The sequence below is a fragment of the Fusarium solani genome, assembly GCF_023522795.1.
Source record: "Fusarium solani strain SB1 chromosome Unknown bctg00000010, whole genome shotgun sequence".
NCBI lineage: Eukaryota > Fungi > Ascomycota > Sordariomycetes > Hypocreales > Nectriaceae > Fusarium > Fusarium solani.
This window is the reverse complement of record NW_027072147.1, coordinates 2,137,337-2,164,636: the sequence shown is the minus strand read 5'-3', so window position 1 is coordinate 2,164,636 and position 27,300 is coordinate 2,137,337. Positions and strand designations below refer to the sequence as shown.

General features: G+C 54.7%; 6 protein-coding genes across 6 annotated transcripts; 2 read left to right on the top strand and 4 right to left on the bottom strand.

Annotated features, from left to right (window-relative positions):
• Window positions 1-6,164: 6,164 nt before the first annotated feature.
• On the bottom strand, window positions 6,165-8,258 carry MRS44_014745 (uncharacterized protein; the record flags this gene model as incomplete). Its single annotated transcript, XM_046277216.2, has 1 exon — window positions 6,165-8,258. The coding sequence occupies one exon, from the start codon at window positions 8,256-8,258 to the stop codon at window positions 6,165-6,167; it is 2,094 nt and encodes a 697-aa protein (XP_046127836.2).
• A 1,482-nt stretch (window positions 8,259-9,740) lies between these two features.
• MRS44_014744 (uncharacterized protein) lies at window positions 9,741-11,414 on the bottom strand (the record flags this gene model as incomplete). Its single annotated transcript, XM_046284669.2, has 1 exon — window positions 9,741-11,414. One exon carries the CDS (start codon window positions 11,412-11,414, stop codon window positions 9,741-9,743), a length of 1,674 nt encoding a protein of 557 aa, XP_046127835.1.
• A 4,855-nt stretch (window positions 11,415-16,269) lies between these two features.
• On the bottom strand, window positions 16,270-17,103 carry MRS44_014743 (uncharacterized protein; the record flags this gene model as incomplete). The annotated part of the gene is made up of 3 exons (XM_065618532.1): window positions 16,270-16,672; window positions 16,807-16,894; window positions 17,028-17,103. The coding sequence occupies 3 exons, from the start codon at window positions 17,101-17,103 to the stop codon at window positions 16,270-16,272; spliced, it is 567 nt and encodes a 188-aa protein (XP_065474604.1).
• Window positions 17,104-18,962: 1,859 nt separating this feature from the next.
• On the bottom strand, window positions 18,963-20,198 carry MRS44_014742 (uncharacterized protein; the record flags this gene model as incomplete). The annotated part of the gene is made up of 3 exons (XM_046284667.2): window positions 18,963-19,882; window positions 19,934-19,994; window positions 20,064-20,198. 3 exons carry the CDS (start codon window positions 20,196-20,198, stop codon window positions 18,963-18,965), a joined length of 1,116 nt encoding a protein of 371 aa, XP_046127831.2.
• A 2,435-nt stretch (window positions 20,199-22,633) lies between these two features.
• Window positions 22,634-24,317, top strand: MRS44_014741 (uncharacterized protein; the record flags this gene model as incomplete). Its single annotated transcript, XM_046271397.2, has 2 exons — window positions 22,634-22,729; window positions 22,809-24,317. The coding sequence occupies 2 exons, from the start codon at window positions 22,634-22,636 to the stop codon at window positions 24,315-24,317; spliced, it is 1,605 nt and encodes a 534-aa protein (XP_046127830.2).
• A 1,327-nt stretch (window positions 24,318-25,644) lies between these two features.
• Window positions 25,645-27,188, top strand: MRS44_014740 (uncharacterized protein; the record flags this gene model as incomplete). Its single annotated transcript, XM_065618531.1, has 5 exons — window positions 25,645-25,700; window positions 25,751-26,110; window positions 26,215-26,245; window positions 26,295-26,466; window positions 26,515-27,188. 5 exons carry the CDS (start codon window positions 25,645-25,647, stop codon window positions 27,186-27,188), a joined length of 1,293 nt encoding a protein of 430 aa, XP_065474603.1.
• Between the last annotated feature and the right edge of the window lie 112 nt (window positions 27,189-27,300).

Below are 27,300 nucleotides of genomic sequence, written 5' to 3'. Positions count from 1 at the left end.
GGGCTCGTAACATGAGCCTGTTGAGATCTATGGTAAAAGTGCAGCAATGAGGGGTAGAAAGGGTGTCGTGGGAAGGCTGAATGTGCCACGGCTGCAAGCTCTTCTAGCTGCGATGCACCTTGCGGAAAGCAGTAGAAAAGAAGGCAACATCGCTTCGGAAGATAATTTGTGATGGAAAGTAGGGAGTGTTACCCAACTCCAAGGTAGGCGGCTGCGCAATCTCCGGAATCGTGGGATTGATCTTTGGGGCATTCGTGAACATCTTGGTTACCCATTGATCCTTGCTAAGATGGTACTGGTAGACAAAGGGGTGAATCGCGGGATGTGTAAGGACGTTCAGCCAGTGTTTGGCGGAACACGTCGAACAGCGAGAGCAGAACGGCCTTGGGACGGCTGCTATTTCGATGACTTCTTGACGGTGAACAAACTTGTTTGTTAGGGGCTCGCAGTCTTGATCCCACAGCTCAAACGAGGTGTTTACGTCTCTCACTAGATTCTTCCGAGGCGTTGGACACCGAGGCCACGAATCATGGGCTCATGTCCTTGGGTAGGTCGCTGGTAGGCAAAGTGGGGGAGATCCGAGTGTATCGGGAGGTTTAACAATCACTCCCGAAATTTGATCCACGGTCAAAGGCGGATCCGTTCACGCGCTCAAGGACGCAGACGGAATGGACTGTCTGTTCGAGGGGCTAATCTGTGTCGAGGGCCCGGTGAGAGAACAGCTGAAGTGGACGGAGTAGCCAAGTCATGGTAAGCTGAAGAAGCTGTCGTCGAGACTGAAAGCGTGTGATGGCCGGGAAAACTCAAATGCGATGATATTTGAGTTCATCCTTGATCTTGGTTGAAAGCAATGGGATATGAGTAGATGCCAGAACAAGGCAAGACCATTGAAGGTTAGCCTGGCAGGAAAAAGAAATACCAGTCTGGAAAGGTACCCTAATTGGCATCAAGGAATCCTCGGGAGCTGGTACCGGTGGTGGATTGGGTCGACAGCTGTTGTTCCAACGCGCTCGTCTTGCGCCTTGTCTTGCGCCTGTCGGGTCCCTTCAGTGCTGCGATTTGGAATAAGTGACGATCGAATTGGCTGCGGCATCTAGAAGACTCCAGCGACGGACGACGCTCATCAGTCGTCATGGCTTCAGTGAAGCTTCAAGAGCAAGAGTCGAATCGTCGTCTCATGGTGAGTGATCGTTGTGAAGATTGGCCCATTCTTCAGATAGTGCACTCTCCCTCCCGTACACAGGGACATAAATGCAACCGTTTCGGCAGCATCCTCAAGACACCGATCGATTCCGTCAAGATCGCTGGTTCGGCGCGTGTTGACTCTGGAGCCAGGTCGGCGGTACATGATCCATGCCACTTGCGAGCAACAGTGAGTAAACACCAGGCATCGAGGGTTGTGTGAGGCGTTCTCTCGTGCCTCTTGCAATCCGAATTATGTAAAAGCCGTCGACGGGAAACCCCACTCACTGGGCGAGTCGACGCACATCTCATCGTGGGCAGTGAGGTTGGCATCTGTGACGGCGCAGCTTCCAAGCAGCCTTGCGGACTTGCTCAATCTCCAAGAAGAACTGAAGACCGGTGAAGTCTCCGCTTTCCAGACTTGGTAAAGCGGCAGTGAACATCGTGCGAGGACGCTGATCCTGATGGCTCTTTTCGTTCAGAAGGCACAGGGCCTTGTGAGGGAATAGAAAATTATGGGCCGGCTGGACATGCCATACCTTCTGACAGATCAGCATAGGCGATGCGGCGGTTCGAATTGGAATTTGTCGCTAGATCTCCTGGGAATTTCAGGGTGGACAAAACAGTTGAATGGTGTTTGGTAGCGACCACGCTACAGAGATGAACTTTTTGGTTAAAGTCATCTCTTGTTGTTTGTGAGGAAATAGAATGTAATCTCTCATGAAGACCAGCCTCGGACATGCCAGCCTCGAGGGTCTCAAAGGTGGCTGTCGTACTCAGGGAGCGCGCTGTCGCACAAAACTCGTCAGGCTCCCTCCCAAGAGGTCAGCAGGAAGAACAATCCGTCGATCTGGAAGCGATGGAGGGCCTAGAAGTAGAGCTCTTTTAAGGGCGCCAACTGGAACATATCTCCGCGTTGTGGGGAGAAATCACCTTCGCAATGTTTGCGTACAATCATGTGATGGGAGATGCGCCTAGCAGGAAGTCAAAGACCTGGAAGAGAGTGTCATGAGCCAAGGGCCACCGCTGCTAAACACGGCGAAATCTCGTTGACGAAGAATTGCTCTCCACGTCTTCAGGGGAGATGCCAGCATCCAATCTGGCTCGGGGTACTGCTCAAGTACTCGCTCAGGAATTCGATGTGTTGGTTGATTATATATAGATTGAGAAGTGACCAGCAGGAATAGAGGAGGCACTTCGATTTCGGTATTCTCCCCGGTCATGGTCGTGCGGGCGTCTTTCGCACCCCTTGAAATCTTCGTTGGAGATGCGCTCCACTGTGAGCAGAGTGCTGTGAGCGAATCCATCTTCAATGTAATGGCTCGCCCCTCGCTTCGGGCTCCATCTCCCGGAGGACCGAAATGATGGCATAGATCTCACCAAAGGAATCGAGACTTGCAGGCTTCTCTCGGTGGATTTGCCTGCCCATAGTGGCAGCCACATCCAGCGCAGAAGGGGGCGTTGTGGTGGATGACTTGACTGGCAGCCGAGAAGCTCGGGACTGTCTGACGGGCCATGATACGTCTGGCCAGGGCCCCAAGACGACGGCTCTGAATCCGTCATGAGTGCAGTCCAAACTCGTTTCGGGTTTCCACATGCCGAACTGGGCGGACAACTGCCCGTGGGTGTCGACATGGCATGGACCTCCTCTCGCTCAGTTTCTGGCGTTCCCAATATTTTGAGAATTGGACGTTTGTGTGCAGAGAGACCAGCATCAATCTCGTCTCCTCCTCTGGAAGGAAACCGAAAGAGATAGGACATGGACCCAGTCAGGACAATGGTGTTACTCGGCGGCAAGTCCAGAACATCGGACGGAAGCCATGTGCGAGTGGCCGCGTTGGATGGGGGTGCCCCAGATCTGGAACAGCCCATGAGAAGCACAATACTCCTTGAATGGCTCGGGAGTCGCTATTGTTGAAGACTGTAGCGAGGGGCAGAGAAGCGCTCTGTAACCCCTGTATAGTCAACGCAGCGCAGTGGCCAATGCAGCACACTTTGGGTGGGCGTCAACTTCTGGGTAACCAACCCACGGGACCATATAGTCCCTGTAGTTGCCTCCCAGGAAGGCCCTATCGTTATGGGCTAGCATCTGAAAGACGGAAAACAGGTCAAGGCTTGTAGCCTCCTCACGCCCGCCTTGTGAGGCCTAGTATTCGTAGACAAGATCTGGGCAAACTTGTTGGAGCATGAACTCGAATCGCTCGGGTCGCCCATGTCGACCATTCATCATAGGTTGCGCGAGACGTACTCCTTGGAGCGTGCTAGCTGCGTGTGGGCCAGGAGAGTCACTCCCACTTCAGCTTCATGAATGATCGCACTCGAACGGCTCAGGGTTGGACAGCAGCCACGTTGGTCTTGCGAGTTTGTAAGGTGCCGAATGTCCATGCCATCCAGACCCTCGACAAGAGTCGACATCAGAGCTGAACTGGCCCCATTGTTGGCCATGTAATGGAGTGCCGTTCTGCCACCCGAGTCACTCTCGTCCACCTTTGCGCCGACGTCGACGAGCGATCATCAACAGCCCTTTCAGTATCCCGAAGTTCAATCTTGCCTTGTCTGGCACGGACAACATTGGAATGAACATCATATGGCTTCATTGCAGTGCGGTGCAACGGACCTCCTCTCTTGTTTCTCAACTGCAGTTGGGTCTCGTGGCATGGTAGCCCTTCTACTGGACCTTGCAGAGCCAAACATTTGGTGAGACGGGGAATGGCCCGGATTGTGTGTGGTGAAAGTTTGTGGACTGATGGTGACTCTACGGCATTGATGTTTGGCCGCAGGACTTTGCTTCATCTCAAGAGTTTCTTGACACGAAGCATACTTGACGTAGGGCATGTGTGGGATGTGTACCGGGGGGTGTGTGTGACAACGATTGTCGTGGGTTGTGTAAAGCCTGGGAAGCACAGATAGAGGAATGGGCATGAGGGGACCAGATAGCAAGGTTGCGTCGATTCGGGAAGTGGACTGCGAACGTGTGGTTCGAATTGGGGCAGCTCAAGGCCGAGGTTGTGACAGCAATTCTGGGTTACCGCAGCGTCAGACCTAGAGACATGCCTAGTCATCTCGAAGGCCGTTGAAGAGTTTAGTGCAAAGTGATGAGAGTTGATGCAACACTCTTTCCTCAGAGGCTTGGTGGGAAAGACGCGGTCGATGAATTCGTCAAACCAAACAAGAGGGCGAAAGGAACAGGGCCAAGCAGAAGACGACGAATTCGTCATTGTGGTGGACTGGTTCGCGGAGAAAGAAAGCCCCATAGACAAAGAACGGCCCACAACGAGTAAAGGTCATGGCCAGCCTTGCCGAGTTGTAACGCACGCTTCTGTTGTGTGCCAGACCTGGGCTGTGGCTTGCCTCCAAGAGAAGGCTTGAGTTTGGTACCAAGTCCAGACCCAACGGACGACACCCGAAGTCGGGATTCCAGACGCAAGGCTACAGAGTGGAATCGCTTGTTGGTGGGTTGTCCGGTGATATAAATCGTCACCTTCTCTACCGGCTTCTTCTCCACCTTCACAGCCACCTTCTCTTCCACCTACACCGGCTCAATGTTGTCGTTCGGGGTATGTTCGTCTAGACCGTCGATTGGTCGTGTTTTCCGCCTGAAACATGACATATTCGTTTGCCATGCCATTGAAGTTACTCTTGCTCCATGGGTCAAGTTCGAATCATGCAAGCCAACACAGCGGTCAAACTTCCATAAGAGGGACCTGCGAGCAGGAAGGGGAAACACGCAGGGATGATAAGGCGGGTTTTACGCTCCGGACCAAGGATTGCGGCCAGCGCGTCAGAGCGATGGGCAAGTAGATGTGGTAGGGAGTGTGAGAGACTCGAGCTAGAGCCCAAGATGGGAAGTATGCCTGGATGACACTTCCTGGTTCTTGCTTCTGGTATCGAGAAGACTGATCCCATCGAACAGACGACAACCGAGCTTGAATGAGAACATGAGATCAGATGGAGAGGCACGCAAGCTTGCGCGATCCACTGAGTCCCAGACCAGCGTGTAAGTTGGAGTGCTCCCAAGTCGGATGGATAGATGTGACTGGGTAGGGGTGACAACAAGTCGAGCCGGGACCCAAGAAGGGTTAAACAAGTCCGCGATGGCTGAGTCCGTGTGAGACAAGCCAGGGCGACAGCCAAACTTGTCGGTTGGATGACTGCTAGTGGGAGGGGGAAACACGCAAGCTAATGAGGTCGCTTTGGTTGCCGAACCAAGAACTACAGGGTGCTGATGAGATGCCTCTGGTTGTTGAACCAAGAACTCGGGTGCCAGGAAGCAAAAGATGAATCGACATGGTGGATGACGAGCAATGATTGACCACGAGGTGGGCATTGCTCCGGCACCATCTGCCTAGGACCCGTGCAAAAGAGCCCTATGACCTCGGCCAACCTCTTGGAGCCGAGCTCTTTCGAGTGGTGGGTAAACTCATATGGCAGAAAGTGTGAGAGACTCGCCATAGAGTTGGGGAGGTGGAATGGCGTTGATGAGATTCGTGATGCTCCTTGATCCGATCTTCGATCAGTTGTGTTGGAGTTCCACTCAGTGGGATGGGAGGGGTAACAACAAGTCAAGCTGAAGGGCAAGGAGGGGGCAAGGCTTTGAAGAGGAGCCAAGAGTGTGAGACCGAGTCTGGTAGTGTGTATGTGGGTGAATATATATAAGAGTGTGTGATGGTTGTGCTGGTTGATGAGGTTGAACTTAGAGGGGGGAACTTGGATCTTTTATGGACATTTCTCCCTCTCTCTCTTCTTCCATCTCTCCTCCTCTATCTCTCCCCCTTCAACTTTTCCTTCGCTTCCTCTCTCTCGATCCTTTCCATCGTTAGTCACCACAGACCGCCTTTCCGTACGTTCCCGTCAGGCTCCATCACGAGCTGCAAGCAAACATGCCGAGTCCCGTCACGCCCAACACACACATCAACTTTAGCATATTACATCAGACACGTCAACTGCCGTCCCGCGTTTCGAAAAAAATGCAAATTAATTAATCACATGTAACGCCTATCGCTCCCTTGCTTTCCCAACGGCACGGCCTTGTCCACCGTCGCCAGCGCTACGTATCCCTCCTCCGCGTCTGGCTTGACGTCGCCTATGCATAACCTCACTTTTCTAAGTCTATACGTTCGATCTGCTCCATCCTCCATAGAGTTCTCTCCTGTAGACGCACTCGAATACGGATTATCCCGTATAAATGTCGTTGCGTAGTCCAAAATATCAGGTCCTCGTCTCTTCACACCCAAAGCCGCAGCAGCGAGGGCAGACAGAAACATTGCCAATGACGCAACGTATAGCATGGCCAGCCACGCTTTATCCACGGCGAGAACCCTCTCGTTATTCATCTTGTGACCCGTTGCCGTCAGTCCCGCAGGCGCGGCTCCGTGCTTTGCGCCCGGGGCGGCAAACTTGTTGAACTGCGCCGCGCCGAGGGGCGTTAGGGAGGCGATCCAAAAAGTGTTGAGCAGCTGCGTGAAGCGCTTGGGAAACGCCTTGTACCCCCTCTCCCAGTCCTTCTTCGATCCCGAATTCCACGCGTTGTCCCATGTCGGCGTCACAGCGTACGGCTCATCGGAACTGAAGAGGTACAGCTCCATGGGAGACGGCAGGTAAAAGCTCCCGTTCCGTCTCGGCTCCGTCATATTGACAAACATTTGCAGAAAGGCATGATCCATCCTCTTCCCCTTTGCCGCGCCCTGCAAATCATCGACAAACGTCAAGTTGCTAGGCTTGGTGCCGGGAGTGTACCGGATGCGCACGGCACCGCACTGCGAGTGGTGACACTCAATCTCGACCTCGACAAACGTCGTGCCCAGCTCGCAAAAGACGTTTGTGAGCTTTCCCGGCTGGTAGGACGTTACTTGAAACAGCCTCTGCTTCGTGCCTGACTTGTCGGGATTCGACGTCTCGATGATGAGCCCCTTTCCGTTGGAAAAGTCGCGGTGCTCATCAACGTAATCCCTCCAACCATCCAGATCCATAGAGCGATTGTTTGCCGTACAACTTGTGGTTATGTACGACGTGTTGACTCTGAATGTGTAATTGAAGGCTGGGAGGAAGGGTTCCAGGGGTTTCACTGGCAGTCCAACCAACGACGAGTACACGTCAAACGAATCCTTCAAAGTGTACCACTTGTCAACGTCGACGCCAAGATACGGCTCAATCATGGGTATCTTGACGTTGCCCCAAATGTCCAGCTTGCCCTCCTTGCTCTCGGGCGGAGTCGCAAGCGCGGCAGCAAACGTGGCAATGACGGTAGAGTTGGCAACCGACCCGTCGGCCCCATAGACGGGCGGCAACTCAGGACGCACCTCGAGATAGCTGCAGTTCCACGGCTGCTTGTGCGCGTTGGGCACCGTGCCCAGTACCCGCAGCGCAGCCTGACCTCCCAACGGCGAGAGCGCCCAGAAGACGATGATGAGGGGTGTGATCAGGTTGACCGACTTGAGGACCAGGGGTGAAGTGACGGCACTGAAGGTGGTACGGCTGCGGAGGAGGTACTCGAGGCTGAGGACAGAGATGCCGCGCTCGAGCTTCCACGCCGCGACGGCGGTCAAGAGGTTTGTCGCAATGGCAGCAAACACGATGGGGAAGATGGTAGGTCCGTACTTGGCCAGGTCGTACAGGGTCGAGACGGTACGCCAGCCGCTCTCCCTCAGTGGTCTCCCTTCGTAGTGACTGACGGCACCCGCATAGAGAAGAAATGCCAAGGCTGGGATGGCCAAGAACAGGTCAATGACTAAATGCCATATCATCGATCTCCTCTTTGATAGCTGTGACTTGCGAGTCGCCTCGGCGTGTTCCCTAGCGTTCCTCCTCAGAGTGTTGTCGCTCGGTAGACCAAATTGGTCATGTGCAGCCGACACATATTCATGGCTCGTGTATTTTCGATCGGCAGGATCCGTAGCGTCGAAGTCGGTGTTGTATGCATGTTGTTCTCTCTGCCAATCTCGACCAGTGTAGGCAGTATCGTAGTCAAACGGCACCTCTCCCTGCCTCGTGACTCGATCGTCAGGGCACGGCAGCCCCCTCGCAGACGGAGAATGCTCAGAGCCGAGGGGCACCAGCCCGTACTCTTGTCGAGGCATAACGGCAGCACAGCAGGCTGCTGGCCCATGGATGCAAAAGGAGAGATTGCGGGAGGAGAAGGCGGGTGCATTTTTTCCCAGCAAAGCAGCTGCCCGCGACAGCTCACGCTGCAAGGCGCCGCCTCTAGAGGCTGCCTTGGCGCAACAGTTTTTCGCACAGAGGACGGCGAGGGCGGCGGTATTGGTTGCGTGAGAAGATGGCGTTCGGTCTAGACGCCTCATGCGACGCCAGTTCAGCTGGCGTAGGACTTGACCACGCAAGCAAACAAGGTAATTCCATGGTCAAACGGGCTCAGCTATGAAGCCCTAAGGTTCTTAGTTGGTCGAAAAGCGCAAGTTCAAGTTCTAAAGCATCTGCTATTGGATATCAAGATCAAGATCGTAGGAGGTGTAAGCAGCTAACTATCCGTATGGTTCTCTCTTGGAGTCTCTAGCTGCCTTGTGGTGGCGTTGCAAGCCACTCCTACAAATGCAACTGCGAAAGAGGCGAGGCTGGGTATGGATTGGGTCTAGAGATGTGACCGGTTTTGGATCCAAGAGAGGACGTGTGTTTAAGCTTATCTCCAACCGGCAGCGTAAGTTTACTGTCGTTCAGTAGCTCAAACCCTCCTCCGTATGCTTCAGCCTCAAGAGAATCCATTCCTATGTTATATCCCGTCACGATAAACATGCACAAGTCATGAGAAACAAGGACAGCAATATTAGTGTGCAACATGTATTTACAATCTATTTACGGAGCAACACAGTCTCCGTGGCTCTATACTATATATAAAGATAACACGTCACAAAGGCAACAGACTTTGATAGCGGGTTTGACATCATTGATAACCAGGTCAGGCTGTTGCAAGCCTGCCTCATTCTATCTGTTCGTCGAGACTCCATCTCCCTCCAACTCAGTAAAAAGAATCTCATCCAAGCGAGTGTGGTATCCCCAACGCCGTCAAATGTCGAAAAAAGAGAGCAAGGAAAATCTCAGACTGGGAACCTCCCACGATCCCGTCCCCTTGCATGAATGCCGCCTGTATATCTGCGCTCCTTGTGCGTAAAGCGAGCGGCTCCAGATGCACCAACTGTTCCCATGGGCCAGCAACCTGTTGATAGTGTATGTTGATATTCATGAATGTCTCCAAACACGCGAGCAAGTCTTTGTACCGTGATCCAGTCCATTATCCAGATGCCGGGAGCGTAATCTCAAAAAGCAAAACCGTAAAAGTCAAAGAAATCATCAGAGCAGATGACCAACGCAACCCATCACGCCTTATATCATCCCACATTTGCAGGTGCTAATGTGCAACCCGCAAGTAAATTTCGTATTTCGTTAAGACATATGTCGTTTCGTAAGTGTATGAAACCAGGAAGAGAACAAAGAATGCAAATGCCGATAGACAGAATCGTAATAAAAGCCGGTATGATGGAATACATGCGTTCAAACGCCGTGAAATGTAGTTGAAAACAAATCGTGGCTCATGGCCACTCTGCTGCTCACGCCGGCGTCGGGTGAGCATACTCCTCGCGGTAGGTTGGGTACGTGCTGTACTGCACGTCGCCATAGTCATAAGCCTTGGACGTCTTGTACTTGTCGTACTGAGCGTACCCGGGCGACTGCGAGTAACTGGCATCGCGGGATAGCGAAGGACGCTCCCCATAGTGGGAATAATATCCCCCATAAGCATCCGCCTCAGGGTCCGCAGAGCGCGAGAACGAGTTTTGTAGCCTCGTCCGACCGGTAGTATCAACTCGATACTGCGTCACATGCTCCCCACGGGGTTCGGGGGACCGATGCTTCTTGCTGCGGTGCTTGCGCTCTTTTCGACGGCGCTCATACTCGTCCTCGGAGTCACTCTCAATGATCTGAGCGTGCATCTTGGAGCGATTTCGACCACGGGAATCCACGTCGGGATATCCGCTATATGTCTGAGCTCGTGACAAGTTGGGAATCGGGCGACCGCCATACCCATCGCTGGGCATGGTGCTGGTCCGTCGAGGAGGGGAGCCTGACAAAATGCCAGTGCTGGTGGCCGACTTTTGCACATGCGGGCGACCCGAGGGAGAAACGTCAACCTCGATGGGGTCATCAAGAACCTCTTTCGAGGGCTTCTTCTTGTAGGCCTTCTCGCCTGAGGATCCACGTCGGGGCTTCGCTGATGACCGGCGCACATCATCATCCGGAGTGGCCGGAGCAGCAAATGGTGACCCGACAGGGGGAGGAGTGGGAGCTGCTGGAGGCTGCATATGGCGAGTATATGGGTTCTTTTTTTGTTGTCGCGAGGCGTTGATATATTTGAGAGCCTCCGATTGCTTGTCCTCATACGATTGTTCCGTCGGTATGGAGGGCATAGGCGGGGGTGGCACTGAATCTGTTGCAGGGGGCGCCTCTTCCCGGTGGGCGGAGCGATCGCGGTCGTGCTTCTTGCTCGACTTCTTCTTCTCCGACTTGGGAGCAGGCTCCTCGTCGTCGTACGTCTCGATATATGGCTTCGCGTGACGCTTCTTCTCCTCGGACTCCCGCTTGCGCTCCTTGTCCTTCTCCTTCTCCTTCTGCTTCTTCTCGGCGCGTCGAGCCTCCTTAGCTTCCTTTTCAGCACGTCGGACGGCGTCTTCGGCCTTCTTTCTTCGTTCACGCTCGCGCTCACGCTCCTTCTCTCGTTCCCGGATCTCGCGATCACGGTCTCGTTCCCTCTCTTCACGCCTCGAGGGCTTGCCTTGATACGACGCCTCCCTTCTCACGGTGCGAACACCCTCGAAGATATCGGCGCCGCGAAGATCAGTATCCTCGTAGGAGCGCGAGTACGAGAAGACCTTGGCGCTGGGCGAAGTCGTCTTGTACGTGCGGTCGTTGGTACGGATTTCGTACTTGAACGAGGGGGCGGAGCGACTTGATGATGAGCTCGCCACCTTGGCCCGCATCTGCTCGCGGAGTTCTTGAAGTCGGACCTGGTCATCGTATTTCTGTCGTTGCTTTTCGTCGCTGAGGAGTTCGTAGGCTTGTTGGACTTGTTGGAACTCGTCCTGCTTCTGTGCCTTCAGAGTCGGGTCCTGGACCTTGTCGGGATGGCATTTGAGGACAAGCTTTCGGTGGGCAGATCGGATCTCGGGGAGCTGGGCATCAGGGGAAACACCCAAGGCCTTGTACGGATCAGGAGGAAGTGTAGACATGATTGATAAGTGGTTTGTATCTGGAGTCGGCACCCAAAGATTGCTTGGTGCCGGAAGGTAAGGTATTTAGCTGAGATGTGCGTGCGTTGAAGTAGACTGCTATTGCATCGATCCGAAGGTCGTCGGAAGGGCGAGGCTCAGGAGGATGCTGAATGAGGCTGTCTCCTCGAAGGGTACGGCAGGGCTGGGTGGCTTTGTAAGTTGGGCTGGCTATGTTTGTTTGGACCAGCGATAGCGGTAGGCGGTCGCGGGCGGTGGTGTCCTGTAATGGGTGGTCTGGGCTTTTGGGGGGGGGCGGTGTCTCTGTGTCTCGTCGCCAGAGCAAGATGAGTGGGTGCTTGCTCGGGATTGCAGGGTACCGTAGAACCAGGCAGAAACTTGACTTGCAAGTGCTGGATCAAACGAGAGACCGGGGTAGGGAGGCGAGAGAGAGCGAAAGATGAAGTTTGCGTGATGCAGCCCGCTGCTGAACACGACCTGAGTATAAATCTGTAAGGTGGTTTTTGCTTGACTGTTCACGTCCACAGGGAACAACAGAACAATGCGGGAGAAAGGGACGTTCGAGAAAGCGGCCTTGGGGTATTGAAGAACAACGAGCCAGATGAGGTCACGGGCGACGACTGGCTGGACCAGGGAGAGGTGATTCGTCGATACCGGGGGGAGCGAGGGCGAGGGACTAGGAGTCGACGATCAGACGCCAGGAGGGGGTCCACGGCTTGGAGTGGACGACAGGGTTTGCTGCTTGGGGGTGGTCCAGGCGGCCCACTTGGCCCTTGGGTGGTGCTCCGAGGTGTCAAGCAGCTCTCAGTGGCTGCGGGTGGTCCTCAGGGTGTCCCTGGAGGGGTGCTGCTGTGAGCGGTACTAGCTGTAACCCGTAGGTACTTGGCAAGTGGTCCCTCCTCTGTTGGGAGCTGGGCCTGGTCGCGACGGTGGAGTAGAGATGTCGACTCGCGGACTGGGCCTCTGGAGGGAGCAGGGAGGGAGTGAGTGGGCTGGTGAGGCCTCGAGACGAGTCGTCGACTGGTCCGCTATGGGCTATGGGCCTGATGGTCGGGGGCTTGATTCGCCCGACAGCAGTCTTGGCCTGTGGTTACTGAGTAGAGGGCAGCTGGAGGCTGCCGAAGACGGGGGAAGAGACGAGCGAGTGGTTTGACTCGTGAGGGTGTGCGATGGCGCCTGAGGTGCGTGGGTGGTTGGTCTTTGGTGGTGTTGAGTCTTGTACCTGTGGTACTTTTTGTCGGCTTCAAGGATGGATGCCCCAGCTGAATGGGCAATCACAGATTCCTCCTTGGGTGAGCTGTTGTTGCCTGAGGCGTCGACGACTTAAAGTACTCGCAGTGGAGGAGCAAAGAGAGATCCACGGACTTCCAAACCTATCGATGCTTCAATCAATCGGAAAGCACGACGCGACGGGTTTGTCGGCGTTAATCAGGTACAGTGGCAAAAATCTAAGAGATGCCCCTGGACAATCAGGCGTCCGGTTTATCTCTTCTTTCACTTTTTGGGTGGCTTATTCGGATTCTTTGGGGAACACGAGTCGCCTCCGACGTCCCTTTTTGAATTGGTTTCCCGTCGGCGGTGGCGGCGACGGCGATGTGTGAGCTGACTAGCAGCTTGGAGTGAACTGACGCACCGGAGGAGCTGCTTGGTAAGGGGTCAGGATCTCAGCTCAGCAGCGAATGGCGGTGCCTTGCTCTGCCGGGCCGGCGATGGAAGTGAATCGAATGCCCTCAGCACCTACACACACCCAGCCCAGACGAGTTAGTGAGCCGCGAGCACCATGACTGGCGCTGAAATGGCCCCGAGGCCCGCTGATGCAGCGCTGCGCCAGCGGCCGCGAATGCCCGGGTCTCAGTGGTCAATGGTCGGCTGTCTGCTGAAACGGTTGGAAATGCAGCCCGTCCTGGTTCATTCACTGGTTCTACAGAGTGGGATGTGGCGTGTAATGCGCAGGAGGTACGCGGTCATTACGAGGCTGCACGCGGGGAGATACAAGGGGCCTAGTGGCGACGTATACGACGACCGATGTAGCTGGCCTGTTGAGTCAGGTACCTGGTGAGTCAAGGGCTGCTGCTCCTCGCTCGCTCTCCGAGGGCTTCCATCGCTGCAGAGATGTGCTGAGAAAGCGGCTTCGGAGCGCGCGCGCAACGATGAGCGTCCGTCCCGTCACGATGAGTCGGAGCGAACAACGAGGAGCGACGGAGAATGAGTTCAAATGATGCTTCGGGGCCGGGGCAGTGTTAAAGCCGTCCACGATAGTCATCATGATTAATCTATCCGATAGAATGATTCATGGAAGGATTCTCGTCTCGGGGTGAAGGAATAATGCGCTTCCAGAAGGCGACTCCGTGGTGGTGTGTCTGGTACATGACATTTGCTACATCAAGCACCACCAGCAGATGTACCTCTGCATCTTGGTGGCTGGTGACCAAGTGGCGAGTTCGGCTAGGTATTGAATCGTTCGGTTCAGATTCTATCCCCAGCAATCGTCTACAGTGAACCCCGTCCGTCCTTCAGTTCGGGGTAATCCGTGGGCCTGCTTAGACACGGCCAGAGATGCGGTCGGTTGTGATCAGCAAACGGTGGGCTCAGGGTCCATTGTGGAGTGAAACACGGATCATCAGAAAAGTCACAGGGAGGAGAAAGCCGAGAGGAGAAGGTTCAATTGGAGATTTCCGTACGATTGCTGCACATCAGTCGACCGAGGGCCGAACAAACTGACACTGACTTTAGAAGGAAAAAGCAATAACCGGTTCTCTGGGCCCAATGCCTGACGTTGGATACCGGCCCGCGGGCGTCCGCGTGACATGAGGGAGCTCCAGCAAACGGGACCCCGATGAGCTTAACAGCGCTGTAAGCCCGATCGGCATTGCTTTTTGATGGTGCGCGCGGGAACGAGGGGAGCGGAAGCGGGAGGGAGGGAGGGAGCGGGACGAGACCCAGAGGCGGTGTGAGGCTGACGATGACTACGCAGTAACTACCTACAGTGCTAACAGCCGACGCCTTGGGCGCGCTGTCTTTTAATAGCGGTTGTTAGTAGACGGCTGAAGGACGGAGACGGCTTCGTATTTCAGCATCCTCGGCGAGGCTGAAGCGATGGACTAGATGAACACGATGGGCGGTGCTTTGAGGCCAGACAGGTCGAGTGAAGCGATGTCAGGGTTAGCTTGACTTGCAAAGTGCAAAAGGGGATGAAACTGAGGGTGTCGTCCAAAACGTGTCCAGCATAAGCACCGACACATCACATTTACAACAGACCATGGAAGTGCAAATGGGTGCTTCTTGGGTTGGTTAGGACTCGTCTGATTGGATCATTGACGCCCAGTTGGCTGACTGGCTTTGGCTCTCGTCTCAGACAGTCTGGACTGGATTGGTCCTGATGCCGATGAGGCCATCCCAAAGTGAAGATGGACGGCATAGCAATAGCTACCCTACTACCCCCATCAACCTCTCTCAATGGGATAATGTGCAGTTTGACAATGCTAAGCCCTAGCACGGATACATGGATCGTCGATCAGCAATTCAGGTCGGCTCTCGACTCTGGGATCGGCAATTCCCAGGCGTCAAAGCTCCCATGGAGCTCTCGTGGCCAAGCCAAGGCAGACCCAAGCTCGAGAGTCGGTGTCTGGTGATGTCCCATCGATGCTCGTGCCGGCAACCACCAGAACAGCCAATTGATACCACCATCGCCATGGCGACGAACATGTTAGCTTGAGAGCAACGCCCCTTCCTCCAAGGCAGCTTGCTGAAGCGATGCAAGCTAGAGTGTAGCTCCAGGCAAGGTACCGCAGAGAGCTCCACGGAGGAGAAGCTATCCATCTTGGCTCGATATCGCTCTATCAACGGGACTAGCAGAGCAGCAGGCGACCAGGTGCAGCAGATAGCCCTGGCAAGGCTCCCCCTCCTCGGTCCCCTTGCGAGGTAACTTATGGAGTGAGTGGGCGTCTCAGCGTTGCAGGCCATGCCATCCGCATCACGAGGCATGCATTTTCCCAAGTTCCACGGCGTCTCCAAATCTTCTCTCGCTTCACCCCCTGCGGCCCGCCAGAGGTGGATACAAGGCATCTGGTTGCCATGGCTTTCATAGACAAGCGAAGGGATTCATGACAGTAAACAGGAGATGGCTCCGTGATGCGCCGGAAGTATAGAGAGACGAGAGGGTCAGACGGAGCCTCCACCCTATGGTCCGGCAGTCAGAAACCCCCACGGTGTAGAGGGAACCATGGCGAGGTTCTCTGTGGGGTGATGGTTTTCATGAGAGAACGAGTGTCATGATGCCGATGGTACACGAAAAAGAAGACACACGACCATCTCTCAGGGAATGTGTCCCTGCTGCCGACTCCTCATCCGATGGGACATGGACCTGCAGATGTCGCGACCAGACGAATTCGCTCAGGCCAGGCCAGGCAGACCCAACCCAACGCCCCAGGCCAGCATCAGGTCTACTGGAACGGGAACAGAGGGAGGGTGGTGAGGGGCAGCTTGGCCTCTCTGCATGACACCATCCAACTTGTCGAGTCCTAGATTTCTACCCAAAGAAAAGACTGGCTGATGCAGTTCCAATCACATCACACTCGCTCGCACAATAAGCGCCTAACACCTATTGTGACGGCGGACGGAGAAACCACGCATCTCCATCTGCTCTCAATAATCAGATGTCTCCCAGATCAGTTGTAAGCATCGGGCTCTTGTGACAGCGGAAAGGGTGGTCATCGGTCTCATTGGCGTCATGGCTCTGGTCGAACGGCTGGCTACAGACGACGCACACCAGAGACAGTAGCAGAGACAGAGATGGTTGTTAGATGGGCAATGATTGGAGGATATCTGCTCCGCTTGCTCGGGAAGGAGTGGAGCTTCAAACGGCTTCCCATTTGACAGCAGCTTCCCCCCAACGTCGTCCCCAGTCTTGTCCAATGAGGCCTCGCTCCCACGTCTCGCTGACTCTCTTCCTCTCGCCTTGCTGAGGGCTTTTTTCAGGCAAGACGGACAGATTCGACGCCCAAGAGCCCAAAGAGTGCGCATTAGATGCGATGCGCTGTACGACAGGCCCATGTCTGTCTATGACTGGTCCAGCTCGCAGCCCGGCAGCTGAGGGAAGATCCTGGGGAAGAGAAAAAACGGCCACCGCCAGAACGAGCGAAGCCAAAAGAAGATGGTCGACGCCCAAGCCCTCGAGTCTTAGCCAGGGGGTCTGGCTCCCAGTCAGGACAATGGACAATGGCGGTGGAGCTCGACGACCGAAAGAAGGAGCTTGCCGACTGCGATAGGAATAGCAACACCGACTATCTGCGCGCAGACGAATCGCGAGCGGGAGAGATCGATAGGGATCCCTCGACGATGGCCTCTCTAACCGTCTACAGGCAAGACCGGCGCTGCTCGGCTGGGGCCTGACTTGATCTGGTGGCAGCCAGTGGCTTGGGGATCACAGGCCTGGGCTCCTAGGTTGATCCCAGCTCCCCCAGAGCCCCCGGCACCAGCGTCTGTGGTTGTTGAGAGCAGGTCTGTCTCTGGCCGCAGTCAGCACCACCAACACGAGCTGAGGTGACATACAGCATACAGAGCACAGCACAACAGGAGGCAAAGTTCTAGAAGGGTTCTGTCAGCAACACGCACCTCTATGCCCCGAGGTGCACGACGAAGCTGCGAGGACGACGATCAAGACCAGTGCTGCAGAAGAGAGAAGTGCCATGACATCCAGGACGCACCACCATCATACGGTTGCGGACAAGCACCGCGAGGATCCAAAAGAGAGGGTGACCCGGGGGACGAACCCACTGCCTCTTGGGCCATGCCATCGTTGGAGCGGGTTTTTTCTCACTACGCTGTGGGTGCAGCTGGTGATGGAGGGCCACGCACCACGTGGGCGGTCTCTGTTAGACGCCAGACTTGGCAGAAGCTTGCTGTTGGACTCTGTCTGCGATGGGGCTTTTCCAAGTTATTCCTGCTTGGCTTGTTTGCTCCCATGGTGACGGCAGCACTTTGTCCGTCTGTCCACCATGTGAGAGACGAGACCAAGCTGTCGGCGAGCCCAGAAACTTGGTATCAGGCCCATAACTTGCTGGAGCCCGACTGCATCGCTTCTACGGTACAACCTCTACAGTACAACCTATGCACAACTCGGCGATCGATACCCTAGATCATGCCGCGATTGGCGATGGCATCCATGATGCTCTCCCACGCGTTAATGACCCTCCCTCTGCCAGGGAATATCCCGCGTCAACCCGCGTATCATCCCCTGTCCAAATGCCTCACAGCTCTCCAAGTCAGCGGTCTCTTTCTGTGTCTACCCGGCGACCCCGTCGATCAGCCATGAGTCTTGTACCCGTTCCTGGGAAAATCCCCGTGTGCCATCTTTTTTTCTTACTTTTTCCCTTCCTCGCCGTGGCGGGCGCCAAACGCGGGGTGATGGCCCGGGCGTCTTGTGCATCTCGAGTCTGTCCCTCGTACAAGCAAAAGAGAGGCTCTCGTGAACCATGGCTTGACTGGGCTGGACCATGCTTCGCCGCTCCCAAGATAGAAGACCACGTTGGACAGGAGACTCAGCCACGCCATCATTCTGGGCAGTAGCGCCCACCTTCTTGTTTCTCCTCTAGGGCTGAGGGCATCACGACGGCTTCCCCTAATGAGACTCCCCCGTAGTGGCGGTGAGAGAAGATGGCATCGCAATTGGAGCAGCTTTCCCCGGTCCACACCAAGCTTTCTTTGAGTCCCCGCAGATTAATTGAATCCTCGATCCATGTCCCCGATGACCGACTACTGTTTTGTTTGGATTCTATACTCTTGTTGGTTTTCTGTAACTGCGACGACCGGTCATGGGGAGGGAGGGGCATTTGCTGCTCGGTGTTACCATGGGAGAGAGGGGCGTCATCATGGCTTCCCCCCTTCTGTTTCACCTCTGAGAGAGGCAATTTGCTTTGTGCTTGGCCCGGCGTATCAATGGGAGGGGGTGATGGCACGACGTCGGGATTTGGGGAAACTGTGCATCTTTGCTTTGGAACTCGGGAGAGCGCCACGGCGTTTGTTCCTGCGGCGGGCAAAGAAAGTGGCCAATGTCGAATGCAAGCAACGTGATGATGTTCTAGATGGCCCCGAGGCTGCTGCGTTTACTCCAGGGTAGGCTGGGGTCGATACCTGGGACTACACGAGGAGACATGATGGCACGATGGTGGCTGTAGATGAAAGGCCTGGCATTGGCTTTTCCGGGGATTGGTGTTCTTGCCATTTTGATGGGTGTATTCTTTATTGGAACCACGTCGTCGTGATCATAAATTACAGTTGATCCCATCCGACGCTAGGTGTCGTGGTTGATGAGTGCCACGGTTCATCGACGACGTGGAACCAGATGCTTTGCTACCAGTCACATAAAGAACACGACCCAAACGGGGAGACTGCAGACTGACACGGCACGGAGCTGCACTTTAATCGTTTCACACTCGGCCACTTGAAAACTTGATAAGAAGCCTCCATGTCGGTCGCAATCTTCTCGCCGAGCTGGTTGGGCATCAACCCGGTTGTGTCAATGCCAAGTCTAGGGTAGCCAGGAACGAATCAGGGGCTCTCGTCGTCCCAAACAGGAAGATCCAAATCGACCACGATGGGCTTGTAGAACTGCTTGCCGCCTACGTGCGGATACCGGCTCTTCATGATGGCGGCGTTCACCACACACGTCTCTCGACGACCCATCCTGCCAGCGAGGGCGGCCTGATCGCACCGCGGAGACGATGGATCGCCACCCAGTCCGAGGGTCCCGTGGCCGGCCTCGACGTCTGGTCCAAAGGTATATGGAGGACTGTCCGCCGCGGTGATGGGATCCGAGGGAGTCATTGCGTCAATGTTTCCTGCAGTTGGCCCAGATCGGCCTGGGTGAGATCCGTCGTTGGCGAGCGAGGGAGCTTTCTTCCCGGTGAGATCTACCAAGCTCGTCTTGTTTCCCTGACCTGGGTCCTGCCAGCGGACGACGCTCTCTTCCTGGTATGCAACGTTTCGACAGCTCAGGTCCCACGTCACCCGCTCGGCGCCTCTTCCGCTATGGATGTGCCCGCAGACGGCAAGCTGTGGCCTCACGCGCCAGAGGGCCTGCCGCAGAGCCTCGCAGCCGGTAGCTCGACGCTCATCCGTCTCGTCGCAGTGCGTCCGCGGGGGCGTGTGCGTCACGACGACGTCCGTGTCGAGGGGGATGAGCTCCCAGAGTGATGTCAGGTCGGACCAGTTGTTGTGGTTCTTCGGGGCGTCATAGTAGAATGCCCACAACCCGTGACGTGGAGAGTAGGGAGACCCAAAGACCTTGAATTCAGTGTGTGGTCCTGTGGGTGATCTCAGGCGGATGGTAGCCGATTCGTGATGAAGATATGTTATCGAAGATGAGGCAAACAGTCCGAGACACTCTTCTGACGACTGAGGGTTATTGTTGTGAAAGTACATGCCATGCTCGGCGTAAAAGTCCGAGTCTAGCGTGATATCATGATTCCCTTTTGCCCGCCGTCAGTCATCATGACCTTGATCATATGGAGTTGTCATACCCGCAATGACAATCTTGACCTCAAAGTCTGCCTTTTCCAACCAGGCTATCGTCTTGGAAAGCTAAATCTTGTGGTCAGCCTCATTCTGTCGCCCCAAGTCAAACGCCTCAGGGTCCAAGGGGCGACAAACCTCAGAATAGCTTCCCTGGTTCGTCAAGTCACCCGCATGGATGAGGACATCTCCCTTGGGAAGTTTGACCGTGCAATTATGAGTATCCGAGATGCAGACGATCCTGGTCCTCCTCCTCCTCGTCGACGATACCATGACGTTGGTTGAGCCGTTTTATGCAACGTCGTCCCAGAGGATTGGTTGAGTTTGTGCTAGTTGGCAAGCCAAAAGTATGATGAGCTCAAGTGAAACCAGAAATGTGATGGCGACTGTTGGCCATGCGAGCTGCGGGGTTGTCTTAGACAAGTTCTTTCAGAAAGCGGATGCGAGAGTCATATCGACTGGTTGAGTTGATTGTCATGAATGTAAGGGAGAGCTCGGCGTATTTGTTGAAGGGGGTTGGCTGAGAGGTTGGTTCACGTCATTGTCGGGGAGTTGATGAAGCAACTGAGAGCTGATAGAAATGAAGTTTGTATTTTCAAAGCTATGTCGGTACGGAGTAGAGAATCGAGCAGACAAGGGGAATCGAGAATGAGATTCGAGCTGAAGATGAATGAGTCACGTCGTAAGCTGAGCAAGTCGTGAGAAAGATGACGAGCAGCAATACCAGAGGTGAATCAGTTGTTGGTCAAAAGGACCGAGGCTGAGCTACCGAGATGGCAGATCCAGATCCAGATTCAGGCGTTCATTGAGACCCAAGGGAAGGGAAGGCATGGACTTTTGGCGTGCTTAATGAGGAGCAAAAAGAATGTTAGTTTGATGAATGACGGAGGTTGTCACGGCCGTAACCGAGATGTTGGAGAAACAAGTGCCGTGGGACTGTGGGGCTGTTTCATGAGGACAGCACGGTGCGAGGACAGTGTGAAGCTAGAATCAGCGCTAAAACTCCAAAACCTGTGGCGGACAGGTTCTTTTCTGGTTGTCGACTTGAGTTTTGGTGAAGGATGAGTCTATTCGCAACGTGATGCTTGTACCGTTGTCGATGATGAAACTGGCCACGTTGAAAGTTTCTTTTTCCTTCTCGTCCTTGTTGCTCTTGCACCCTGCCTTGTCTGGGAAAAAGGACTCTAGCAGAACGATAACCAACCCCCTGTCAGTATGGACAAGGAACACGACAGGGTCAGAAGCGGCCGGTCCATTCCCAGCGCAACGGGACGGGCTCTGGAGGGAAGCTAATCTCGGCATCGCCTTGTTCAAGTCAAGGAGACATCGTTCCTCTGGCCATGTCGAGGACGATTGTAATAACGACGCTGGTCGACTTTATGCCACGCTGATTTGTTTCTCCGCCCAGAGGCTAGAAGGAGGAGAGACGCCAAACCTGAGCAAGGATACCTTGACGGCGCCAGACGCGAAAAAGCAACTAACCTCGGACCAGATGTTCTTGTCTCCCCCAATATCAACAACGCCAAATTTCCCCTCTGACCGTTCGTGTCGTCGTGCCCTTGTCTGTGACCCTGGCACGGGTCTGTTTCCTTCAGGGGCCGGGACTCTTGTCTTCCACTCACGGCTGGTCTTTATCTGCGCGCCATTCCTCCAGTGCGTCACCAATTGAGCAATCAGAATGAAACAAACGGCGGCGGCAACTAACATGGACGGGCCTAGCGTGCAGAGGGCAGCCTCAGAGGCTGCAGAGTTGCGCCAAGTGCGATTCCGCCGTCGACAAGAGGATGCAATCATCGTACATGAACCGTGGCGTAATCATGACTCCTCATTTGGTGGCCTCCAGCGAGGGGCTGAGAAGAGAAGAGAGGCTGGCCCTCCGGATAACCCGTGAACGAGTCCTGCTGCAGACCACATGAACAGCAGAAAAGAGATCTAACCATCCTGGTACAAGATGTCTCTCCATCATACAAATTCATATCCCGTCTCAAGCCACCTCTAGGGTCCTGCTGCTCACCCCTGCAAGGTCGCCCTCCACTGTATTTCCGGGAGAGCCCACTGGAGCCCGCTGAAATCCCCCTCCGTAGCAGCCCCGGCCACAGCGGACGGGGAGGGTTGCAGGGGCCTGGAGGCACCGGCTTCTAGCGCAGTTCAGGTGCCCGTCCCCAGTGGACCACTAATCCAACACAGTGCGGCTATCCTGACGCGCCCTCAGCCAACCAACCCCCCTCGGACGGGACCTCCTGTCTCCCGTCCTGCAGACATCAGTCCGAAAACCCCCCATCCTCATCTCTTTGCAAAGCTCCCTCTCCGAGCCCGACGCGCCTCGATTTTCTAGAGAGCCGTGCCGTGATCTTGATTGACGGCGACATCTCCATCGTCGGCTGTCGAGGTTTACGTCTGTCGTTGTTCCTAGAAGCGGCTTTGGTCTTTTCTAGTCGCCTCTTTTCACGATCCCCTCCCTCCCCCTTTATCGCCGGCTCCGACTCGTCGCGCACCTTTGACCCGCCACGAACCGTCTCTCTTTGTCCGACAGCGAATATTCCGTTTTACTAGTGACTAGCTCAAGTTGCTACCCATATATCCCGACACCGTCTTCTCGTACACGATCGCGCATTCTCTCGCCGCACTCTCCTTCCGTCTCTCGCTCCCACCGCGCCGCCAGATCCTCTACTCGTTCAGGGGTTGCGGGCGCCATCGATATGGCCACAATGGCACCCGCCCCGACTTCGACCGAAAACATTACTCCGCCGCGTAGCAGTCATGGTTATAGGGACTCGTGGGGATATGCCCATCCTCAGAAGGAGGTACGAAACGTTTCCGTCCTGCAGGAGGTGTCGACGTCACGGGACATCTGCATGTGCTGCAGTACTGACCGCTCGCCAGGACCTGGACGACGATATGAATGCCACCACGGACCACGACTACACGCATAAAAATCACTACACTAATCAAAACGGCAACTCGAACGTGCCATCCTACCACTCTGCCATGGACCGACCTAGTCGCAAGAGGAACTCACATGACAACCTCTCGAGCGGCAAGGTACGCAACTCGGTGGACGGGACACACTACGGTAGCGAGCCCAAGACGAGCCCAACTCTAGATGATGGCTCTTGGGCAACCTACGGACCTCACTTGAATGGTGATGAGTATAGTCGAAACGCCGTGCCCTTGGAAAATGCCGTCGTCCCCGACGCAGAAGAATCCAAGTGGATTCACCGAGACAAGCTGGCAAGAATAGAGAGCGAAGAGCTTCAAGCTGCAGGCTTCTTTGTCCCCAGAACGCGCAACCATAGCAAGCAGAGACGAGACAGGAGCCGCAGTGCTATGCGCCGAGGCACCGACGCGTCCGAACAGAGCCACGCCCCCAGGTCTCGCAAGAATTCGACCGCTGTCGAATCACGAAACGCCGAGCCAGTGGTGGAGAGCTGGGATCTGAGAACTCCCGAAGAGATCCGTGAAGAGGAAGCCAATGCTTACTTCACTTCAAACAACCACAAGGGAGGCTCTCGCATTCCGGTTGCAAAGGTTAGTCCAGTGCCTATTGTTGTCGACTGTTTTGAGCGAGGATCCATTGTTTCGAGGAAGACGAGCGAGAGCCCCGATGGAGAAGAATCATCTTTAACAAATGAAAAGACTCGACCTGGAAGCGCACACATGAAAGGGCCAGACACCATGTCGCTCAACGGAAACACCACCTTGCCTGCGCCGAAGCGCTCCGCTACCGATACGTCGCCGAAGAAGCCTGCGCCAGGCGTCCGGAAGACGTCAGGACCGGGCAAGACGGCGACCACGACAGGTAGACCAAAGACGCGCTCTGGGTCTACCGGCGGAAGCATCTCAACCCGACCCTCTACTAGATCTGGAGAATTGTCTCCAGGAAACAAGGCCCCCGAGGGCGACCCCCCATGGATGATCAACTCTTACAAGCCCGATCCTCGACTGCCCCCAGACCAGCAGCTGCTCCCGACAGTCGCAAGACGTCTACAGCAGGAGAAGTGGGAGAAGGAGGGCAAGTTTGGCGATGTCTACGATAAGGACTTCCGGCCGCTCAACGATCACGCCCTCCTGAGGCCCACAGAGCCCGAGAAGACCGAGAAGGCCGAGGAGGATAAGGATAAGGACAAGGAGAAGTCGCCAATAGAAGACGAATGGCCGCTCAAGCTCGAGCCGACAAAGAGTCCAACTCAACGCCCAGGCGGATACTCAACCATGCCCAAGATCTCGGACAAGCATCACAGCCCACTGCCGAGCCCAAGGACGCCAGTTACACCACATGCGCCACCGCAAGAGGAACCGAAGCCTCAACCAGCTTCCCAAGCTCCCGTACAACAACCACCAGCACCTGCTGACGATGACAAGGGCGGCTGCGGATGCTGTGTGGTGATGTAGAGTCCCTTTAGCCGTTCCTTTCTGTCAACCGCGCGATCCAGAGAAAAAGAAGACCGACACCGACCCAATGTGTCCCGACGACACTTTACGACGAAACGAATTTCCTTGCCAATTACCTTTCTGCTTGCATTCAGCCCTTGTGTTAGTTTACCGTACCATACCAAGCCAGCCGCCTGCTTAGCGACGCAACTGCCATTCCCTTTGTTATACCGTGTTAGCGATTTCTTTCATATACCTGGACGGGATGCTACCAACCACTTGTCGCCGTGATGCAACCTCATCGCGAGAAGAAGAGAAGATATAGTCACTGGCCTGACACGGATGCTCGACGACGACGAGTGGTGTTGGTTCCCGGCCTGCAGACGGGACTCTGATTCCTGCTTTGGGCGTCCTACATTCTCATGTATTTAATTATCGGCGTTGGCGCTTCATTTTTATTTGTCCTTTTTATACAGTTGGTTGCGGTTTTTGCTTTTGACTTTTTGAGGTGTCTCTCTTCCCGTTGCACTTTGTGAAGGGAGGAGAAAAAGGTACCAGAAGGGGAACGATAAAATGGGGATGGATGCTGGGTGTAGTTGGTTCAACTGGAGCGAAAGTCGCAGCGATTCTGGGTTGGATGACCCTGAGTTGAGGCCAGCGGTGACAGCTCTCTTGAAGGGAGAGGGGAGGGGAGGGGCTTTCTATCAGCACTCTTGGAGATTGGAGATGATGGGTGTGGGATGAATAACAAGACTTTAAGATGTTTGCTGTGTCGAGCTGTGAAGAGTGAATGTGTTGATATGGCATGATTTCATTGTGTCCAAATGCGGCTGTGATAGACGATGGGGACCTCAGGCCCGAACTCAAACGTATTTATCAGGCCATCTGGGTGAACGACATATCAAGCTGTTCAGCTGCGTCGGTGCAAGTGATCATGAAGTTTGCACGAAATTCAACAGCCACACATCAAAATCCGGCACCGAAATCTGGAGTTCCAACAAAAAGCCGGTCTTTCTCAAGATTCCACAACGTCATCATTACACACTAAAAACCGCCGAATCGCGATCCAAGTTTCGGCAGATCGGCACATGATGTGGTTGCGCGTATTCTCTCAAAAGTTTACGACCAAGGCGGCAGAGCTTTTATGGAACGGATAGAACGGAATGAGAAAGTGCTGCGAATAATCAGCTGGTGTTTTTGGGGTGGAGTTGGCGGTGCGTTTGCATCATCGATTGGGATGTGACGTGGAGGACATGTGAGGATGGGGATTTATATAGAGGTCTGATCTCGGCGTAGATGAGTGAAGCATTTTGAGACCAGTTATCGTATCCAATTGAGATAATACACAATGGTTGTTCAGCACGGAGAAGCTCATCACATTCCCAAGAAGCACCGGGTTCACAAGTAAGCTCCTCATGGATCTCCAACGTAACTATCCCCACTGACACCCTCAGACCCGGTGCCTGGCTTCCCGCCGACCACCGCGTGCACCGCGAATACGTCCGTCGCATAAGCAAGTACGCCGACGACAACCCCAAAGACTTGGTACCAGTCCTACAAGAGTTCAAGGATTTCATCGAAAAGACGCCCCGCGTGTACATGTACTTTGTGCAGATGTTTGAAGAGATTCCCCAGAAGCACCCCTACTGCAATGATCCGACGGGTACCCCGCAGATTAGGGACTATGAGCACATGTTGCAGGTGTTGAATCATATTCTTACGAGGGCGCCGGAGTGGACGGATGCGGCGGAGAGCGTGGGCATGGTGGGTGTGCCGATGAATGCCATCTTTGACTATCCCATGGGAACGCCGAGGTGAGTTGATATGAAATTGGAGAAGGACTTTGACTGATGAGATGGGGGTAGTGGTTATGCTGCTTTTCTTGGATCCTGATGTGAATCGGATGATCAAAAAAAAGGTTCTCAACGAATGGGGCAAGTTCCTCCCAGGTGAGATTGACCATCTTGTTCTTGAGTACAGTCGAGTTAACATTTCAAGACTCCCGAATCGGCTGAGGTTTTGGGAAACCACAAGTTGGGCTGGTTCGGTGAAACTGGCCTGGGTGATCTCGTCGAGGTCGCCAACGCACCCAAAAAGTCCAACCTCAAGTTTGAAGAGATGTTTGAGTGTGATCCCTCGGCTACACACTATGGCTTCAAATCCTGGGACGGTAAGTAGACAGACTCACTTTAACGATGCTTCGCTCACGCGGTGTTAGACTTCTTCACTCGCAAGGTTCGTGATTCGGCTCGTCCGGTCGCGTCGCCCGAGAATGACCTCGTCATTGCGAACTGCTGCGAATCGCGCACGTACAACATTGAGCGAGATGTGAAGCTTCGTGATCGCTTCTTCGCCAAGGGTCAGCCTTACTCGATCCTCGACATGCTCGCCCACGACCCCTTGGCCGAGAAGTTTGCAGGAGGCACCATTTACCAGGCGTTCCTTTCCGCGCTGTCCTACCATCGCTGGCACTCGCCAGTGTCAGGAACGGTACGTCGAGCTTTTGTCGAAGAGGGCACGTACTTTAGCGAGCCACTGTTCGAAGGCGTCGGCGAGCCCGGCCAGACCGAGATTTCGCAGGCGGGATTGACGCAATCGCAAGGATACCTCAGTGCCCTGGCTACGAGGGCCATTATCCTGATCGAGGCGGATGAGCCGGCGATTGGGCTGATTGCGTTTATTGGTATCGGCATGGATGAGGTGAGCACGTGTGAGATCACGGTCAAGGAGGGACAGAAGATCAAGAAGGGTCAAGAGACGGGCATGTTCCATTTCGGCGGGTCGACGCATTGTTTGCTCTTCAGGAAGGGCGTCAAGCTGGAGGGGTTCCCCGAGGTTGGGAAGAAGGAGAGTGTGCCTGTCCGTAGCCAGTTGGCGGTTGTCAAGAAGTGAGCTTGTCGCTGAATGGACGGGGCACTATGTTGGGTCGTATCATGCCACGACCTAGTCAACCACATGGAACAAATCAAGGGATCGTACAAGTCATTCAATTAATCGTCAGCTC